General features: G+C 34.2%; 4 protein-coding genes across 4 annotated transcripts; 1 reads left to right on the forward strand and 3 right to left on the reverse strand.

The window, feature by feature from the left end:
* Window positions 1-1,817: 1,817 nt before the first annotated feature.
* On the reverse strand, window positions 1,818-2,308 carry LOC120130938 (60S ribosomal protein L27-3-like). The gene has a single exon (XM_039148080.1). It carries the CDS (start codon window positions 2,238-2,240, stop codon window positions 1,833-1,835), a length of 408 nt encoding a protein of 135 aa, XP_039004011.1. The 5' UTR covers window positions 2,241-2,308; the 3' UTR covers window positions 1,818-1,832.
* Window positions 2,309-4,994: 2,686 nt separating this feature from the next.
* On the forward strand, window positions 4,995-7,579 carry LOC120130656 (OVARIAN TUMOR DOMAIN-containing deubiquitinating enzyme 11-like). The gene is made up of 5 exons (XM_039147852.1): window positions 4,995-5,072; window positions 5,151-5,321; window positions 6,185-6,258; window positions 7,143-7,197; window positions 7,433-7,579. Exons 2-5 carry the CDS (start codon window positions 5,154-5,156, stop codon window positions 7,577-7,579), a joined length of 444 nt encoding a protein of 147 aa, XP_039003783.1. The 5' UTR covers window positions 4,995-5,072; window positions 5,151-5,153.
* A 1,678-nt stretch (window positions 7,580-9,257) lies between these two features.
* Window positions 9,258-14,050, reverse strand: LOC120130919 (protein PAT1 homolog 1-like). The gene is made up of 5 exons (XM_039148067.1): window positions 13,759-14,050; window positions 13,402-13,553; window positions 13,231-13,287; window positions 12,679-12,751; window positions 9,258-12,067 (listed from the first exon to the last, which is right to left on the reverse strand). The coding sequence occupies exons 1-5, from the start codon at window positions 13,808-13,810 to the stop codon at window positions 9,876-9,878; spliced, it is 2,526 nt and encodes an 841-aa protein (XP_039003998.1). The 5' UTR covers window positions 13,811-14,050; the 3' UTR covers window positions 9,258-9,875.
* Window positions 14,051-15,971: 1,921 nt separating this feature from the next.
* LOC120130483 (probable U3 small nucleolar RNA-associated protein 7) lies at window positions 15,972-20,441 on the reverse strand. Its single transcript, XM_039147721.1, has 7 exons — window positions 20,120-20,441; window positions 19,947-20,036; window positions 19,690-19,822; window positions 19,377-19,495; window positions 18,269-18,336; window positions 17,878-17,926; window positions 15,972-17,292 (listed from the first exon to the last, which is right to left on the reverse strand). The coding sequence occupies exons 1-7, from the start codon at window positions 20,201-20,203 to the stop codon at window positions 16,270-16,272; spliced, it is 1,566 nt and encodes a 521-aa protein (XP_039003652.1). The 5' UTR covers window positions 20,204-20,441; the 3' UTR covers window positions 15,972-16,269.
* Between the last annotated feature and the right edge of the window lie 995 nt (window positions 20,442-21,436).

A 21,436-nucleotide genomic window follows, 5' to 3' on the forward strand; every position in this document is an offset into this window, starting at 1 on the left:
TTATTTTGTGTTTCAAAACCAGCTCTGGCTTCTATTCCATACAACTCCAGTGAGAATGAATTAAGCTGCACTATGAAGTCAGTGAATGTAGCTGCTTTATGCATGGACTTGTCCAAGAGAGATGCAACACTTCCAGATCGCTCAGTTATTAACTAGAGATTTATTTCATTATCACAGTTAAACTAGGGTTTTACGAACTAATTGATATTTTAATCTTTTAATGCTGTAGAAAAACGTATGCTGAAATTATACCAAAAAGCATTCGTTTATTTATTTTTGTTTGTACGTCTCAGTTGAGTTGGAATAAAGGAAAGAAATTATTGAAAAGTGATAATCAACCAATTGAACAGAAGATCAATTTATGCAAAGATTCAATCGTATAAAACGAGCCAATAACATAACGATTCAAGCTATAATCGAGAACAAAGAAAAGGAAGGGGAAAGGTCAGAATTTCAAAACATCTACAGCCGGATTTTAAACCAAAACTTACTCAATTTGATTGATTTGGGCAAACAAGAACTAATAGTTACAAAGGATGTGGCAATGGGGCAAATGGTTCGGCATATTTGGCACAGCTGAATTGGCAGCTCGAGCGCACGATATATCAGAACTGCCAAAAAGGGAAAATCAGATTATCTCCATTTCCCTGATACTATGATCACCATTGATTCTCCCCTCCAGAAAGATCATCGACGACGACAACGATCGATGAAAATGATCAAAAGCAGGATTAAACAAAATCATAGGTTACATCCTGAAAACTAGAAAATTATGCACACAATTTTGAACATTTCACTTACCTGTACAGACCTTCCTCCTCTAAGCAGTCATTGTTAAACCATACTAAGGATCTATTGCACTTTTACTGGCAAAGCCCTCACAATCAGTTCACTGCTGTTATAGGAAAATAACGATTCTATTCTATGTCCTATACTAGCATTGCAACTAATAGTTACACTAACTAATGCACCGATGCGGAGCCTGGTTTCAATAAAGCCCAACCACTACCTAAAGCTTCCAAATTTAAACATAAGCACTACATGTTGCACGCTTAGGTTGCTGTCACTGGGAAAACCAGTTCTATCTTGGGCAATCCTGTGTGAAAAATGCAGCAAAAAGTAACAAAATTCATAACACAAATACATGTTGCAGACTTTGGTTGCTGATACCGGGAAAAAGCATTTTATGAGTAAACCGTATATGAAGAAAGCAGGTAATAGTGTAATACTTCAATATACCACCTGCTGATGTGGATTCCAAATTCAATAAACTCAACACCGCTTCCTCAAACTTCTAAAATTCAAACACAAGCACAACAATGTTGCAGACTTTGAAACCAAGAATGTAATACTTCGTATAATAGTTCAATTAAAAGCTTGATATCTCGATCAATGCAGATAAATAAATAACATTAATAACCAAGAACAAAAACATTCAAGCAGATTCAATATGCAATCGGAACAGCCAAAGGGGCTGAAAATGAAGATTACCCATTTCTCGGGTTAGCTAAACATTGCCATCTTAGATTCAAAATCCAAAAATAAATCAACTGCAATGCTAACATTATAAAAAGATCGAACATTAATAGATTCAATTCTCAGCTTCCATGGGCATACATATCAAAGGTAAAGCAAAATGATAAATCATTAGAGACCCAGAATAGTTCAAAAGCTTAAATTTCTTATAGAAACAAGCAAATCACGTAACATAATATAACAATAATAAGAACCCATAAATATCTTAAGGAAACATATTCAAATCCGTGCTTAAATTAAAAAATGTCCCAAAAAAAAGCTACATAAACATCAGCCATCTTGTTCCAATAAAACACCTAGAACCTGAGCTTAGTAAAGAACCACCTGTTTTTTCCAGTCTTGAACCTCTCTTCAAACCTCTCCTTAGTTGCCTTGCAAGCTGCCACTTTCTTGTCCTTCGTCTGGAGAGCATCGACGGTAACCATGTCTTTCAAGTCCACGTCGAGGGTGTAGCGCGTCGGCATCAGGTGCTGATAATTGACGAGCTTGACGAAGCACTTGACGCGTGACTTCTTGGCTGTTTTCTTCCCGGAGTCCTTGCGGATAACCTTGCTTGGGTACTTCTTTATCCCTGCAACCAAGCAGTGGCCATAAGGGCGGTCACGTGTGCCTTCGTCGAAAGATCTAACGATGACGGCTTTGCGACCGGCGTATCGCCCTTGGAGAACGATAATGGCCTTGTTTGGTTTCAGAAATTTCACCATGGTGACGGCAGCGCGGCGGCTCTGATTCTCTTCTCCCAAAAGCCCTACGTAAGTAATTGAAAATGAAAATGAAGTAATATATGCCGTGAAACCCTAGCACTTTGGAATTCTTGGTGGGCTTGGGCAAAACATAAAGGACTTCCTACTTACATTTTTAAAATATTCAAATAATGATTTGATGTTTTAAAATTTCTTAACCTTTTAAAATGATTATAAAATTAATTTTATAAATGTATAAATTTTTTAATATTTCTCATATAATAATTAAATATCCTTTAATATGCTTAAATAAGGATCTTATTGGAAATTATTTTTAAAAGATTAAACTTTTATCCAATTCTTTTTTAAAGTTAAATACTTATTTCAACAAAAAAATATTAATTATTTATTCAATAATTTTATATGATTATTTTTTCAAAATAAACTATAATTTTTTTAATATTTTTTTCAATTTATCAAAAAAAAAAACTTTTTTCTTCAAGTAAACTCGGCTAGACTTAGAAACATAATTTTGGTGGGCTTAAATTGTTAACGAATAGACGGTTAGTTAATACTAAAGAGTGTTTTTTTACCAATAGGGCACACGCTTTAATTATTTGGCCCAATAGGACACTTCAAATTAATTTAGGATCTACAACATTTTCTACAGTTTAGGATAAAATTATCACCTCAACGTGATGAGTTTCATAAGATATAATTTTTATATTTTGGGCTCAATATTTTAATATTTCTTGTGAAACTTGTCACCTCGACGAATTCTATTAATTTTTTTTACAGATTATTATGTGAATTTAATGTTGGAAAGAAAAAGTTCACCCGAACTAGTCACATCGAGATGACGAGTTCTGTTAGTTTTTTTCTCTCTCTAAAACGTGGTATATTATGCCGAAAATAACAATAAACTATAAACATTAGATTTTTTAAAAAAATGCACATTAGGAAGAAAAACACTACAAACTTAATACATAAACATAATAACATAAATGAGACTAACCTTACGAACGTCATAAACATTAAATAAAATCATTAACATAGTAATATTGATTAAGAAATTTTAATCTTCGTAATCAGTAGACTTGTCAGATGTAAGATTAAGTTCTTCAATTTCTCATTCTTTTTGTTATTGTTCACGTACGAATTGGAATCATGCTTCTGGGTCTCCATCATTTATGTTTTTTTCTTGGTCATTTATCTAAATTGGTGGGATATTCGAGCTGGAAGCAACATCCCCAATGGTACGAGTAAGGTCAATATTATCGAACTCTACAAACAAATTGGCATTAAAGAAAAAGTGATAGCAATATGTATCAACCATTCCAGTAAAGTCTACATCACCGCTTAGATGAAATCTCGTGCACGATAATAGAAATCTATAATATAAGGAAGATATTCTTCTACATCTTTCGAGTAGAACTCTTATTTCTATGTTGAGCTTCAACTCATGTAGTTAAATATTTGTTGGGAACTACATGGTTATAGATTTGTAATCGTAAAAAATAATTGCACAAATATATTAATTCTTTAAAGTTTTATATTCATAATATGTCCGTAAAATATGTGCATAAGATCAATTATTTAAAAAAATATGAATAAATATAAATTAATAATTATTTCATATTAATTTAAAAATTATAAATCATAAAATATAGAAAATAAGTTAATTTTAATCAATAATACGGTAAAATGTACATATCGCGTTTCAATAGAAACGAAAACAAAAGAAGCCTCCATCAATGTCGAACCAAAAACTAAAATTCACTGAGCAGCCGGATTTTGAACAGTAATAATTAAATATTGAATTATCTTAAATAATTTAATTTTAATAAAATATTAAATATTTTAACAATAAAAGAACCATTAAAGAGGGCCGTGTCTAGGTTGTCGGAGGTCCTGTACAAATTCTTATAAAGAGACTCCTATTTTTTAGATATATTCGATTTCAGACCCCTATTTTTATGCTTCTTAATAGCAACAAATGATACATATACTCGATTTCGGGGCCTCTATTTTTATGCTTCTTAATGACAACAACTGATAGATATACTAGATTTTGAGGTCTCTATTTTTATACTTATTAATGGAAACAACTGATAGATATATTCAATTTTGAGATCCTTATTTTTTGGGTTCCTACGCGATCGCCCACCCTACACACACTCAGCCACGCCCCTGCCATCAAATTAAGTTTAAGTTTGTGCTTTGTAAAAACCCTACTCTTTGATAACAGATAAAGCAATTCTAAGCATGTGTTTAAGGAATGACATGCAATTTTATTTTTGAAAAAGTAATTTTTTTAAATTTTAAAAGAAAATAATAATATACTTTTTTTATTGAAAAATGACTTTTTATCTATTCTTTGGCTCCATATGTGCATGTGTCCGGAAAATCTAATTTAAAATTAATGAAAGTTACAATTAAAAATATTAAAAAAATAATAATATTTTCTGTAACTTAAAATATCAATTTTTCTTTTATATTTTTCAATTATATATCTTCTTCATAACATTTTCGGTTATATATCTTCTTCATAACAAATCTTATCCATTCATGACAAAATCTTCATAAATGCAAATTTCTGCCCCTTTCTTATTCTTTTTTGTTTTTTCTTTTCTTAAGTCTGAACTACATATCGACTTATTGTAACAATAACAGTAAAAAGTTCAGACATTTTTTGTACAACTATCTTGACCATTTCGTTTTTTCTTTTTTTGTATTAGATTCCCCGTTTATTTAAACGAGCACACTTGAACTTTTCAGCTTCAGCTTAGAAGATCAAACAAACTACCGAATCATACGTCAAAAATTCTCCAAGTTCTTCGGTTTTTTTATTATCAACCTTTTCCTATCAGTACAATAGATGGCTTAATTCTGCAATCTCATGTTTTATTGGCTGAATGTTGTAATTGGGACAGTATGAGTGAAGGCCATGGTAATGCAAGTGCAAGCTCCAGCTCAAGCTTGAATAGCAGTTTCCAAGATACAGAAGATGATCAGGCCATGGCAACCTTCTTAGCAGAAGAGGAGAATTTACACAACAATGGAAAGCTTGGAAAAAGGCTTTCTCATCTGGATTCCATTCCGGTATAATCGTTTCTACCACTTTTATGTTGGTCGGTCACTTTGTTTAAGTATTTGCATTGTTTAAAAATCATACCACACGGAATAGCGGTTATAGTTTTTGTCCAAAAATTCGTTCTTTTATCTTCTCTTTCATTGCATGAGGGCTATGTTCTGCTGAGTGACATGCTATAATTTGGAAGCTTTAGGAATTGCTACTACGATACGTGCCAGTGGTTGTTGAAAACTGAATATATTGCCAGAAGCATGGTGCTTCCGGAGGAAAATCATTGTGCTACATGTGTTATTTTCATCACTTCTGAGACCCTAGCATTTTTTCTTTCTTTAATTGTTATCAATTCAATAACTTTAATCTAAATTTTCTTTTCCCATTATAGCATGTTTCCCTGGTTCATGAGTTTGTATGCATTTTTTTTGCATAATTTTTGACTGAAGCGGAGGTTTTTATGGCATGATATAGATTCATAAGCACATGTTATTCATTCTTTTTTTGGTACCAGTGCTGCATCACTCTTATGGGATGATCATTTGTTTAACTTTTCATATTAAAATTACATTTGTAAAAGAGCACACTTCACATTTGTTGTCATTTTGGGAGTATTACTAGGAAGTGTGTTATTGTCCTTTTGTCTTTTAACATCTTTTACCATAGATATAGGAGTCTACCAAAGAGTACGACTGTATGAGTCCTGGTTTTCGCCGTTTTGTTTCTCTCATTAGGAAATTGTGAATTCAGTTTAACAAGGTTTTCAAAAACAATAACGCCTCCTTTTGCTCCTAACTTCAATGGTTATTTCAATGTCTGCTCTCACCTGCATTTCATTCTATTTGGCTGATGATTTTTGACATGATCATTTTGTTCACGGCACACTCCTCGTGTCAATGGGGAAATACCTGATGTGAATGATGCGACCTTAGATCATGAACGACTTTCTGAAAGTTGTGATCTTGTCATACTGACTATATCAGTTTCTCATTGATTGTTTCATCTTAGGTTGTTCACTACTTGTAGTCTGCTCCTATTTAAGCTTTTACAAAACAAAAGTGGTTTGAACTTGGACTTCGTTTCGTCTTTAATTCTGTGGTTTCTATGATGTTTAATTTGTCTGTTTCTTTTTGAAAAACTTGGTGGTCTTTTTCCATTTTGCCAAAAGGTCGCTTGAGTTCTGTTTTTCGTTGGCTTCATGTTCAAAAAGTCATTTTGGACTCGCGGTGTTAATAGTTTTGTGCATTATATGACTCCTGAAAGTCTAAAACGATACCATTCTTACTGGGTCAGTATTCATTGCTCAAGCATGAGTTGTTGCTCGGACTCGGCTTTTTTGGTGGAGTACCCATGTTGTCATGAATTGGAACAGATGTGGGTAGAGTTCTCTGGACTTGTCAAGCTAGGGTGATGAAAAAATGAGATGGAAGAAAGAGATTGAAACCAACATGAGTAGGAAGATTGGAGAAACATCCACATGCAAATAAGAAAAATGAGAGAAAATAATTAAATTTTTGGGGTTTGGAAATTGCATTCAGAAGTAATAATTTCTCAATCCAATCATATGGCTACCGTTCATCTTATTTCCTCACCAATTTCTGCGTTGTTTTCTTTTGTGAATTTGCTTCATTTTGCTTGGGATTTTGTTAGTCAAGACACCCGTCTCTCGTACCCAAGTCCTGGCAACATAGCAAATATGACATTAAAAGAGGACTTGCATCCTAACATGATGGTTGAATATTTTGCAGTTGATAACCTCCCTTTCATACTCTCCTTTTCAGATATACGTTTAAATTGGTTTGCGTTTATTTTATGATGAGTTTCCCCCCTTTGTTCAGGCTGGCTACTTATGGTTTAGCTGAACTGCAAATCGAGGGCGATGGAAATTGCCAGGTCTTTCTTTTTGTTCTATGATTAGTCTTTTCTCTACCATCACCTTTTTTATCCACAATTATCATATGTATATTACACCTATCTATATTTCCATATACAGTCGTACAGATGCACAAACACGAAACAATGAGATTTTAACATCGAAGTCACTTATTCTTTGCACTATTACTGTTTTCTTTGTCTACATCTGCTGTTTTTGTTGATAAATCTTCCATGACGGTATGTTTTTTTATAGTTCCGAGCACTAGCAGATCAGCTGTTCCGCAATCGAGACTACCACAAACATATTAGAAGGCAGATTGTCAAGCAGGTAAGGTTTATGCTGCTCCACAAATGCAAACATTTCTCAGTTTCAGATATTATCCCATTGGATAAATATTAGCTATTGTGACAAAGACGCTTTCCCTTTTGCAAATACTCCGACTTGTTATTTCTCCTCGATAAATAGGTTATTTTCATGTCTTTCATTTCCATCAAGTGGTAAATGGACATCGGTTAAAAATTAGTTGCAGACCTCCAAGGTTATAGTGTTTAATCCGCCTTTTGCCTGAGATGAATATGATAATCCATGCTAATGGAGTTCAATGAAAAAGGCCTTCCTTTTATGTATATGTTCTATAATCTTACTAAGCAATGCTTTGAAATTCTTGCGCGTGATTATCTAACGTTTATAATGTTATGCTTATGCAGAAATGGTTAATTGTTAAACCTTAAAGGAGCCCCCTTTGCAATAACAAGCTTATTGTGTTATTCTATCTATTAGCTTAGCTATTTCATCGGCTTTCTGGTTTTGATGTCTGACCTCTTTTCTACCAACTGCAGTTTGGAGCCAAAATTTGTCGAGTCACCTCTTTTCGTGACACTTGCTACATCGAGATCATGGCCAAACAAGCAAGTCCTACTAGAGGTAGATGGTATTTCTTCGTCTTGCCTGATTTTTCATGCAGTGATCCGAATCAAGTATCCATAGAAGGCAATTTGATCCCCCTTTCGTTTACCAACTGATGCTTAAACCAAGTTGCTTATTATGGTGTATTACTGAAGTTTGGCTGAGCTTCTGGAGTGAAGTGCATTACAATTCATTGTATGCAAGTGGAGGTGAGACCCATTTTCGATTCATTTTCTTTTAATGCATTATCTTTCACCCAGTTCTTGCTGTTTCATCAGTCAGATTAATGAAGTCCATATATATATATATATATATATATATATATATATATATATATATATATATATATATATATATATATATATATATATATATATATATATATATGTTTACAGATGTTCCCACCAAACCAGCAAGAAGAAAGCATTGGCCTTTTTAGGATTAATTATGTATGTGACAAACTTCCCTGTTTATATATTTTTTCTGTATATTTTCTTTGCCTCTGGTTTGCCTTCTAAACTGGAGAGAGTGATGTTGTATTACTTCATTACTATTTGATAGCTAAATTTTATTGACGGGCAAATAATTTACATTCAGAAAATATATAGAAAGAGTTGACTGTACAGTCACTTGTACATTTTCAATATTATTTTTTTCTATTTGGTAGTTCCATATTGGTACAATAACAAAAGGAGGAAAACCCCTTAAATTTAACCTTTTTCCAATAGCAGAATTATTGACTGTAAAAAGTGAAACATTATGATTAATTTGGTCAAAAAATTAGTGACCTAATTGAAAAAAGATAAAAAAATGTTGAGTGCTTTTTTACAATTATACCTCCAACGAATTACCACGATTTATTAAACTCCAGTAAACAATATATATATATATATATATGTCATGTCATTATTTTGTTTCTAAAGTTGAATATGGTGTCCATTTACAGGTTTTTAATACGACGCACTTGAAACAAAAATGGCATACAAGTACGTCATGTCATACTTATTATATCTTGATGTTGACGATGTAGCCACGTAGGCAATAGATCACCTTAGGTTATGAGCAAGCAACGCTCTAAGAAGATAACAAAAATGGCTGCAAACAATTTCACAAGATGTGGTGGATTGTATATACAAATTAAAATCTAAAAGTTCCTCTCAAGAGAAGAAAAAAGAATATAACAAATATTGCTTGGCATTTAAGATTAAAAGCAAAGTTTCATCAAATAAAACATGTTTGAAGACTTTTTACATTATTACAGGTTGATTCTGATCTCTCAGAGAAGCCACCCCTTCAATACTCAATTTCCAGCCACACAAAAAGGCCAATTTGGACATCATTGGAATCCGTATCGAAAAGGAGTGTTTCTGAAGGTTCTGTAACAGATCAACTGTACATTCATTTTCATTCTAACCCACTAATACTACTGCTGCTGCTGCTGCTACAACGCCTCCACTTGGTATTGGAGTGTCAAAAAACAGAGCACCAAAATATAGCTCCCCAGAAGCTGAACTAACAACTTCTAGTCGTCAATTCTCCCCCATCTTAAGACATTCATGTGTTACTATGATAAGCTCCGTCAACTTCCCCGGTTTTTAAGGAAAAGAGAAAAGGGAAAGGGGGTGAAGAGTGGAAGGAGAACAGTTAGGCAAATAATGTTGGCCTGTCTCCCCTCTAAACCAAGACTCAAACTGTAAAAATACTTACCCTTTGCCTCTATTATCCCATCTCACATCCTATTGAGTGCATTGTTCACGATCTTCACACAGGACCCTTCCCTTTTTCCTCATTATCCCCTTACCGATTCGGAGTTGATTTGGCTAGTACTCCCGGCAGGCAAATTGGATTCATTCACAGGCACAGAATACTGAGAAAAGTCCATCAAAAACTTCCTTTGGGACTCATTTGTGTGAGGAAGACTGGCTTGTAGAAGCTCGCAAGGCATTTCACGCCTTATAGCCTCTGAACTGATTACTTCTGTGGATGGCTGAGTTTGGTTTCGTATCGATCGGATGATTATCTCGTATTTACTCACACAAGACTTGGTAAGAAGGGTGAAAAATTCATTAAACGAAGCTCTCCAGAAAGCATAATTAGGCATGCTGCAACTTCCAGAAGGATGGCTTAGAAGTTTAGTGGCCCTTTCAAGAACTGATTTTAAAATAACAGACGCACCATCCCCAGCAGAGCTTCCAAGGGGCCTAAGTGGAGGCTGCTCTTTAGAACAAACAACTGCAACAAGGCATGCACTAAGTGCACGAAGATCCATTCCATTAACACACATGGAAACAATCTTTGCAAGGCCATTTGTTGTCCCTATTGCATCCAGATCCGAAGAAAGACCACCAAACAAGAACCTCAAGTGACGGAAAATGGTCATGCATGCTATCCGTATAAGCTCACTCCCAGGGATGAGAAGCTGAAGGAACCTAGTGATAAGCTTCCGGCCTTTTGCAAGAGAGACTAATCTTAAGAAAACAATGTCATCTTCAGGAGCGCAGCTAACTGCATGTGCACCTTTTCCAAGTGGATCAACAAGCTGAAGTAATGTCGCCATGCCTTCAAGCAGGATCTGCCGCCTCCATCTGAGCTGAGCCCCACCATCATGGGGTTGACTAAATTGTATGAGCCGGTCAATATCATCTATTTCAAGAAGAAGACTGAAACCATCTTCAATGGTGATTCTAGCTGCAAGCATAGGTTCCTGCTCTAGAGCCCTCTCAGTTTTCTGATCAGAACCAACACCTGAACCTAAGGGAGGATCAACTTCAAGCAGAGTAAGGGGTCTACGAATGGAAGAGAGGGATACTTTCCCATGTCCATCCATATGGAGATGCAAATGCTGATCCCCGCTGTTACGGGATCGAGAATGTGATTCTTTCTTGCGAGATGGGAAAAATTGATGTTTAGCCCTGGATGCAGAAGATCGTTTAGCAAGACAAGCTTGGTGGTAATAATCATCTACATAAGGGTCATTACTATGCGTCGCGGCATGCTGTATCTTGAGAATGCTCTCTATCTCTTCACCAGTCATATACTTGGATCTGAATTGCACCACTCCTCTCCCACTTTTCTGGCTACCAGTATCTGAACTTTGCTGAGAAAAATGCATGTTCTGCCTGTTTCTTTGTGATGATTTAGTTCGATGTTCCCTAAGATCAGCCAGTCCAAACATCATTTTGTGTGATGAAGGATGGGAATTATGCAGTTGAGATTGCAATGCAGTAAAATGTGCAAAAGATGGTTGCACAGCATGGTGTAGTCTCTGCTCTTGAAACTGCCGTTGAGGGGACATTAGGCTATTTAAATGAGGTATTTGCTGTTGCAACATATGATGCAAAAGACCAGCACGTTCTCCATGCAATAGACCAGATTGGTTAACCCAATTATTTTGAGACCTGCTACTAAAAGATAGGCCAGGAGATGTTAACTGGGGCAAATTACCGCCAAAATGTAATCCCTGAGATAGACCGGGCAGATGAAGACTGGTGGTAGACATCGGAGACAGGCTTGCTGCAGAGAATGGTGACTGAGATCCACTAGTAAGAACAGGAACTTTTAGGTTGCCAGGCAAATTCTGCTGGCCTCTGCTACCAGGAGGAGGGAAAGATGTGAAGGTTGATGATTTGGGTCCAACGATTGGTTCGCTTGAGAAGTGAAGCTCCGGTTGCTGCTTGGGATATGACAAAGTTCTATACAAAAGCTTTGATTCTGAAAAACGAGCAGGAGATGGTTGTGGCTGAGAAGACCATCTCTTGCCTTCTTGACCGTCATCTGTATCAAACATGAAGAGAGGCTCTGGTTGCTGCTGGGGATATGACGAAGTTCTATACAGAGGCTTTGATTCTGAAAAATGAGCAGATGATGATTGTGGTTGTGAGGACCATCTCTTGCCTTCTTCAGCATCTTCTGTATCAAACATATGCTGATCCATCCAGTTTAAAAACTCTCCATCTTGAGCCCAGTCATTAGCAGATGAACCTGAAAAAAATTTCACAACACGAAACATAAGCAATTAATATATAAATGTTATCAACCACTGTTGAACAGAATAAAATCATAACTGGACAAATTGGCAAGTCCAGATATTGTATTTTAAAAAAATGGACAATTCTATTGGTTATCTTAAAAGATGAGAAAGTTGATGCTTAAACTAAAGGAAGCTGTGTAACAGGAATTGCATATAATTCAACACGGAACTATGTTAGAACAAGAACAAGAGTGTGCACACTTTTTCAGCTTGGAAAGTAAAATGCAGAAGTCAGCTCAGAAATATGCCAAGGATGTAATAATACAAGACTCTTGCCAACTTCCATTTAATCTAAATCCATCTTCAGATTTCCATATATTCAATTCCTGTGTTAAAAGTTGAAAAATAAAATAATACACATTTAAGCCTTCTTTTCCTCTGAAAATAGTGTATAACACATACACACATAGAGAGAATTATTTATCATATACACCAAACTGACGATGATTTTCAAGCAAAAAAGTGGAAAAAAAGTGTGTTTTTTCATATAGAAAATGATATTACGATTTTTCAATCATCAATACAGATTTTAACCACATTATACAGGCATAATTATACTTACTTTCCCTTGAAAAAGAACCAGATCTATCACCAATAACTCCTGGATTTCTTGGTCCTGTGACAACCCTATTCAACTGCAGGAAAAAGAGAGAGATTAGAATCCAATCACCATGGAAGGACAACCAAAACAAAATAGGTAGCAAGAGAACAACATAAAACAAACATATATGAATCTGCAGAATTACGTAATATATGCATGCTAAGTTATTCAATCTGCCAACACCATTTCAAAACAACCATCTTCAAGCCAGTTTTTAGGCAAATAGAATGGAGAAGTCATTGTTGAAAACAGTAATTCTGATCTCCCCTCTCTCCCATTTAACACTATTCTCATAAGGTAAAAAAGCAAAATTGGAAAGGTCAGCTTACTGAAAACAATTATTCTAAACTCCTCTTGCATTTTAGATAAAAATAAATAAATCAATAAAACATAAAGGCCAATGGCAACTCAGGAAACAGGCATACTTATCAAATCTTATAAACAATTGTTACTGAGAAATGCTAATTATTGAGATTCATCACACTGCAACGTTTATAAATAAATAAAACATACCTTTGCAAAAGTACTTGCCAGATCATCCATATCAGATAATGACCCTAAACCTCCAACCTACAAAACAAATAACAGGTAAATTAGAGCTGAAGCAATCATGTTTCAAAATCAAGAAACATAGCAATTTGAAACCCAGATTTATTGGAACATATCAAAGGAATGAAATCTAACCTCCCCTCTGTCAAACAAATGGTACTCATCATCTTCAATGGATGCAAACATAGGAGCTTCCTCTTCACCATCTTCCAGAACTCCCAAAACCGCTTCTTCCATAGAATTTTGACCAAAAAATTCATACTGGGAAGCATCAAAAAACGCATTATCTGCAAAATTCTTAACCAATCAGAAAATCAAACAATACCAAACAAAAAAAACAAGCAAAGGCAATAAAGCAAACGGATTTAACGGTTAAGACTTAGACCCATTTGGTGGGTGAGGAAATTGATGTAAAGATCCAAAGAAATTTAATTCCTTTCGATCAAAATAAAAAAGGGGTTGGGGAAAACGAGGAAACAGGAAAAAAATAACCTGAGGAAATTTGAGAGAAGTTGCTGGGAATTTTGCCGCTAGATCTTTCCATGTTTACGAAACCAACCGGAAATGCAAACCCTCGATACAGAAGCAGCTGCAAAAGGAGAAAAAGGGGAGGGGGTTCGATTGAGGAGGAGAAGGCCAGCAGCGTAAATTAAATGGGATTAAGAGTGTATTTATTTAGGTAGAACGAAGGAAACAAACAAACAAACAAATCTCATAGTCTCTCAGTCTCAGAGAGAAAGAGAGACGAGGGAGACAATAAAATTGAAAGAAAAATGCAACAGAGTATCAACTTGCTAATTACTACTTAAATACGACAGGTTATGTATTTATACTATTTAATTTTATAAAAAAACATTTTTATCCTATTTAAATTTATTTATTTATTTAATATGTTAAAATTGTGTTTAAATATTATTAGATGACACTTGTAATGTTTTAGAAAATCATATTTAAATTTTTTAAAAATAATTAACTAATTTTCATAAATGTAATAATTTAAGTTTTAATATGATATGTATATAAAACGAGCATAATCAAGGATTGTTTTTCTTACCATGAATATAAGATATTTCAACTTTATTTAAAATTACAACTTAATAAGTGGTACATAATTAAAGTAAAAGGAATAAATATTTTATTGCCTTTTATTGTTATACATATAAAAACCTTTCATTTAATATCAAAAATTATGGGAATGATCACCTGCGGCAGCCTTAATATACAGTTAAAAAAAGACGTTATCGGTTATGTTATTGTATAAAATAACAAAATTGGTAAAAAATGACCGAAAATATTATTAGGCGCTACAAAATGACTGATTTTATTAATATTGGGCGTTTTAACCGAATTTTCGAATAATGACCGAAAATATTATTAGACGCTAAAAAATGATCGAAAATATTAAAAAACATTTTTTTAAGTAAAAATAATAATATTATTTGTAATTTTTTACTGATTTTATTATTTAAACAATGATAAAACCGATAATTCTTTATTTTAACCTTATATTAAAGTGTCGCACTTAAGAACTACTTACATTATTTAAGAGAGAATTAATTACTTTTAAAACATTATTATTAGTTGTTTTGGAGAATGATTACAGACTGACAGATGTGCACCCCTTCGAAAATTTGACCAATGAGATAAAAATACACCCCATTAAATAGGTACACCTTTTCTATTAAATTTGAAAAATATAAATGCCCTTAATTGTGATGCTAATGTTAAGGTGGGGGTGTGATTTTGTCGTATTATCTCAACTCTTAAGTTCAAAATAATTATGTTAAAATGTATTTAATTTTTTATTTTAAATATAATAATCAAGTTAATTAAATTAATGTTTAACTAATTAGATTTATTTTAATTTTATTATATATGAATGGATTAAGATTAAAATTATATAAATATATTAATAATAATTATGATGCTAAATATATAGGGATAATTATAAGTTAATAAATAAATAAATAAAAACAAAAAAAGCATATTAGAATGTAAAGATTCGCATTTATATATAAAAAGGAAAGAAAGTAAAGATTCCGCACCAAAATAAAGTAATATTCTTTTTTTTTTATTTCTCTTGAAAAAAGAGTGAAATTATATTTATTTTCTTGGTATATTAATTTTATATGAAGGGTTTGAACTCAAGCAGATTTATGTACAGCTCTTGAATTATTCATTTGACCTTTATGATAATAAGCCAAATTTTACCAAGTGAGATTTAATAATAGAATTTCAGTATATTAGATACCTTCATTTTCATTGTAATTTTAAAATATATAAAATAATCATTAAAAATTTCCAACAATTATAAAATATTTACCGTGGTAAAAAGGTGACATGACATGTTAATTAACAAACTTTTTACCACTAAAATTATAATTGTGAATATAAAAGGAAAATCAAAGAAAGAGAACAAAGTGGAGACATGGCGTGTTAGTTCCCAGGAAATTGTAAAAGATTGGAGATGGTAAAACAAGTAGGTGTGTGCCAAGCACATGTGAGCATTGATGAACTGTCTGACTAAACAACACCAAAACCCTAATGTTAAAGTCAAACTGCCATTGATGCAGATCTATGAAATAAAAAAAAAACCAAATGATAAACTACTCACCCCATTTTGCTCCGAATAATCTTCTAATTCACGTTCATTTAGTTTATATCATTTGGTTCACGTTCATCATAGCCATGGTGGATAACGGCAATAATACTGAAACTTAAATCCATTCAATCTCAACTTAAAACAAAAATGGTATGAAAAGGTAAAACCAGTTTTCTGGTCTTCATTCTACAAAATATAAGTTACATAAATAAGCCATTGAACCCAAAATTAGCAAAATCTAACTTCCATTTCTAAATGTATGAACCAGTGAGAATAGGCTTCAATGGTTTCCACCACCACCTGGCTCCAACACATCTTTTGGTTAAATGAGCTCAAAATTGAGGGAAAGATGAGAACAATGGACCTTTTAGAATGGCTGGTGCCAATTGTGTCCAAGATAATCAAGTTGCTTTTTGACGACCAAACCGTTGAAGACTTTTTGGCATTTCGGTTTCCGGATTGGTTTTCTGCTTCTTTTTGGATGTTTCGTGTTCCTGTGTTTGTTGCTCCAAGAACGGCCTCTTGGCTCTATCAATCATCTCTCTTCTCTTCTTTGCTCGCTTACTTGGCTTGTTCCTTCCCTTTGTTTTCTTTTTAAACTCGGTATCCTTTGCAGTTTCAATGGCAGCTTCCATTTCAGTTTCTATCTCCTTCGTTGGCTTCTTTTTCTTTTGTGGTGCTCTCACGGTACCGACCTTGGTTGGATCCAACATTATTGTTTCAGGGGGAAGCTTGTCAAGCAGAGAGTGCACTTCCTTCTCTCGCCTCTGTTTAGATGTTTCGAATGGGTTTGCCACCCAAGAATCGAAGTTCGGTTCCCCGGATCCCGGAATAAGAATACTAGACCACCCCATGGAGTGCCCTATACCCAGAATATCTTCATACGGTCGGAACATAACTTTCCCTACCTGATAACCTTTTGCCATAGAGTGAGTCATGTAGCTGCTATAATTCTGAGATCCAGAAAAATCGGCTAAAATTTGTATAAATGATCCAGTTCCAGCAGCAAGCAAGCCTTTCTGACTGAAATTCAAGGTCTTCGCATGGCATGGCAATGTTTGGATAACCTCAAACTTCCTCGTGTCCCAAATCTTGATTTTATTCTCTCTCCCGGATGTAGCCATGAGATGGCCATTGGGATGGAATGCCAATGACGAGACAGGTCCGGGATGACACAGCATCTTTACAAGTGGGACTGAAGTGGTGGGCTTCCACATAGTTATGGTACCACTTGAATGACCTAATGCAACAACCCCATTGAATGGATTGACCTGCATAACATCAGTGCGGCCTAAACCGGTCCGGAAGTTGCCTATCATTTCACCCATCGTAACATCCTGATAGCGAAGCTGCCCAAATTTGTTTATGGATGCCAAGAGGAAGTGGTTTTTCAGAAACTGAAGTCTCAGTACTGGACCATGCTCCTAGGAGGGGAAAAAGGAGAAAAACACACACTACCTCAGCTTGACTAAAGAATTTGGAGTAAACAACCAAGAAAAAGAATGATGCCAAAAGTACGCTACGATAAAAGCAACATATTTCCTGAACGTAGTAGCATAATCAAGGAATCATGAACAGATTTAATGTGTGCATGCATCATCTAAACCTCAGAAAAAACAGAAGCAACAAACTCTGGTGGGCCAAAGCGAAAAGAAAACAGCTGCAGAAATAATGAGTAACAAATTAATATTCTGAAAGCTCAATAGGCTTGGTCAAGCTACGGAGAAAGGCAGAAAATGATAAAGATGGTTAGAGACAAGAATTTCCAAGTTTCTTGGAAAACAATGTAAGCTAGGGGGAGGCAGAAAAACAGCAAGCTCAGATATGAAACAAACCCACCAAAGCATCTAATCTTCCTACCATATAATAAAGAATATAAATAACAAAACATAGATGAAATAGACTAGTCATTTAACTGGTTTTTACAAAATGAGAAATGTGAAAAGACCATTAAGTAATAATGTAATATAGCTAATTAAGTAATACAATTCATTGAAAAGTATACTGACCTTTAAACAATGGAGTTCCGTTCCATCACGATTGTAAATATAAGGGTACCTGCAATAATTAGCACCTTAGCTGCTGTTAATCCGATAAAGCTCTTAAAGGCTCTCATTAGCAGCATATAATTTTCATGCTGATGACATAATAGTAGAAATATGGCATCCTTGATAGACTGAAATAAATTTTATATAGGTATGACTGATGAATAAAATATATATATGATTTGCTTTCATAAGACTGTTACATCCAATAGAGAGCAGGCCTATATCAAAGCATATGCACCAATCAATCATAGAAAATTTGATACATACACTCCATGGAGATGCAAGCATAAGGGACAAGATTGACTTTTTTTTGTCCAAATGAAATTTCCACTTGTAATATGAGAAGGCTTACTTTTTCTGAGCAGCAGCAAAAAATAGTTCATTATGCAAGTACGCTACATCCCGTACTGTTTCTCTAACCTGAGCAAAAAGAACCAGCAATTATAGGTAGATCAAATCATCACTTTACTGGTGGCAAAAAAAATATCACTTTAGCACAATCCATATCATGCAATTAATTTTTAAGAGATTAACATTAAGCATTAATTGATGACCTGGAATACAAGAAAAAGTGTAAATTAATAAATAATCATTTTAATCATATACTCCCACCTAACTATACGATCACTTTGCTAATATCAGCAATAACATCTCAGGAAAGAATCCAACTGCGGTAAATCAAGTTTGTTAACATTCAAAGCATGTGATCAAAGTTCTACCTTCTTCCAACTAGCTGAATTTTGTAGACACCTTAGGATTATACCTGAGGACTTAGACCAGCAAAATGCAATGGCAAGACATATGCACGTTCCAACATTAAAATATTAACCTATATCATTTTTAATTGCCTATATCATATAAAATCATGAATGGTCAACAAAATCACAGTTATCAATGTTTATCATGACGCAGTAGGGATATTCAGATTCTCATACCAGGATGATGCCAAAGATATAGCATGGCTTTCAAAAATAAGAACCAGAGAACGGACTTTACACTAGACAGAAGACACTTGGATTCAAATGAACTTATCAGTTGTAGGTTTTAATGAGATTAAGTGCAATATAATAACTTCTGGATTCTCCCAACAGAGATCTAGTTGAAACTTTGATCTGTACAATAATTTACTTAAACTAAAGATTGCTAACAAAGCCTCGTACAAATGGGTGGAATGAGATATAAAACTTGTATCACATGGATTCATTTTCTAAGTGAGTTACAAGAAAATTTTCACTCCATGCCATGCCATCCATCTTCAAGAACAGACATTAAATTGAAACCATAAAAAAACCTCATATTTTAAGCATTATAGTAAAACTCAATACCAATATGATTTAGGTCGATGCAGGGGTCAATTAACTTAAATAACATTACAATGAGAACTTTCAAGATGCAAGATCAGACTAACACCAGCATCCCCTTCAACTACAAAATTTGATTATTGCAAAAGCAGTGCATACCTGAATCTCCTTAATTAGGTTTAATGTCTTCATATCAATAATAGCCAGATGGCCCTTGCGGCCAGCAGCCGCCATATATCGACCATTGGAAGTGAAATCTAGTGTGTATGGACCAAGTTCTGCACGTGTAGATGGAATCAAAAATGAGTATATAAAACCAAATGCACGTAAAACAAGCTACCATTAACATCAAGTTTATCTAATGATTGCTTATTCTATCTTGTGTTATAGCACATAATGCTTAGTCTAAACCACTAAAAACCTTCTTCAAAAGCCACTAAAACAAATTATAAACATTTGGTAAAGTACGCACCTGGTAGAACAATATCATACTGGTTTCTTGAGCTTAAGATATCAACCTCACGGGCAATAGATTCTTGCTTGATCCTCCATGTCTTCTCAATACCCTCTGCCTCCAAATAGCCATCCTCACTTGGCAAAAGCCACTGAACCCCCCCCCCACCGACCAAAAAATAACAAATTTAGGATTAAGAACAATTCAAATACGCACAGATATGTAAATTAAGAAATAAAAAGAATCCATTGCTTAAAAGGGAAGATAAAACTCACTTTCTCAATCTTGGCAGCAGTTTTGGCAGATTTCCCATACAAATCTTCTCTTACAGCAAGTTGGCCCTTTAGTTTCTTGTCTTTTAAACCCTGTAGAAAATAAAGAAGCAATTGAACAAAGAACAATTCATACAATAAGTAAAGATACAATAAATAAATAAAACATTGATTACCTCTAAATTAGCAGCTTCTCCTCTAAGATACTTCTTTACTTTCTCGTCCATCTCCTCATCGTTATTCTCCTTCTTAGCGCCCATTGTTACGGAGATGTAAGGAACAGACGCGATATTGGCACAAGGGGTTTGGCTTAGATGGCAGTCTAAATCTAAGTACTATGCGTAACTGAACTTCAGAATCGAAGCTGCAATGGCCGAAGCAGGAGATTGAAAGCGGCCGAGACGTTGTGCTGCTAATGTCGGCAAACCTATAAAGGCCTGCAGGAAGGAAAGCTGCTCTAGCTGAAATAGGCGACCGTAAGAACAAAACTGGCAAAGGCGGCAAGAAGGTAAGCAAACAAAGAAAAATTTTGATGCCCTTGCCTCAAATTTAGACTTTTGGGTTTAATCGGTGAAATTGAATTGGGCTGAATTGCACGAAAAAGCCCAAAGTATTCTCAATTCGAAATGTTGTCTTGGGCTCATGGTTTCTAATTGGGTTAATAATTTATTTAAGGTTTAATTAAAAAAATAAATATTTAAATTATATATCTTGTTTATCCTAACAAATTAATTTCTTTTTTTTTTTAAATTGGATGTCAAATTTTTTTTTCAATTATCATCTGACGTGTCCAAAATTCCTTAATATTTATTAGTTAAATATACTTATCGATGCCCCGAAAAGAGAGCCTATTAAATTGACCACCTTATATTCTCTGCCCCTTCGATGCAAAACTACAAACCCAGGAATCAACTGCTAAAAGGATAGAAGATAATAGAAATATTAATTCTTTTACAATATATATATATATATATATATCTAAACACGTGTAAATATTCATATTCATAACATCTTATATTGTTTTTTGTATAAAAATTAATGGTAGCATTTTTTTTGGTAAACTACACTCATGGACACTGAATGCTTAGAGTGCTTTCAATTTGGTCACTTAAATCGATTTTTTTATCAAAATCATTATCATTGAGAAAAACTTTTATCTCGATTATTTGACCATTAAACCATTAATAGTTTGACGTGACATATTAAAAAACTCTAAAAGCTTGATAGACATTAATTTTTTTTATCGTGGTTTCTATTATTATGCGGCGGTTTCTCCGATCAAGAAGATCATTGAAGTAGCTTTTTATTTTTTCAGTTTATACTCTTCGAAAAATTTTATAATCTCTTCAAATCTCAATTGAAACTAAAAATTAAAACCTTTGGATTCACCATTGATAATTTTCGAAACAACTTAAAAACCAAGTTATGCTAATATTTGGTCAAACATAGCATTTTTAAATCTCACCATTGGAATTGACCGACGACCGTTTAGT

Source organism: Hibiscus syriacus, unplaced genomic scaffold, assembly GCF_006381635.1.
Source record: "Hibiscus syriacus cultivar Baekdansim isolate YM2019G1 unplaced genomic scaffold, ASM638163v2 tig00110548_pilon, whole genome shotgun sequence".
Taxonomy (NCBI): domain Eukaryota; kingdom Viridiplantae; phylum Streptophyta; class Magnoliopsida; order Malvales; family Malvaceae; genus Hibiscus; species Hibiscus syriacus.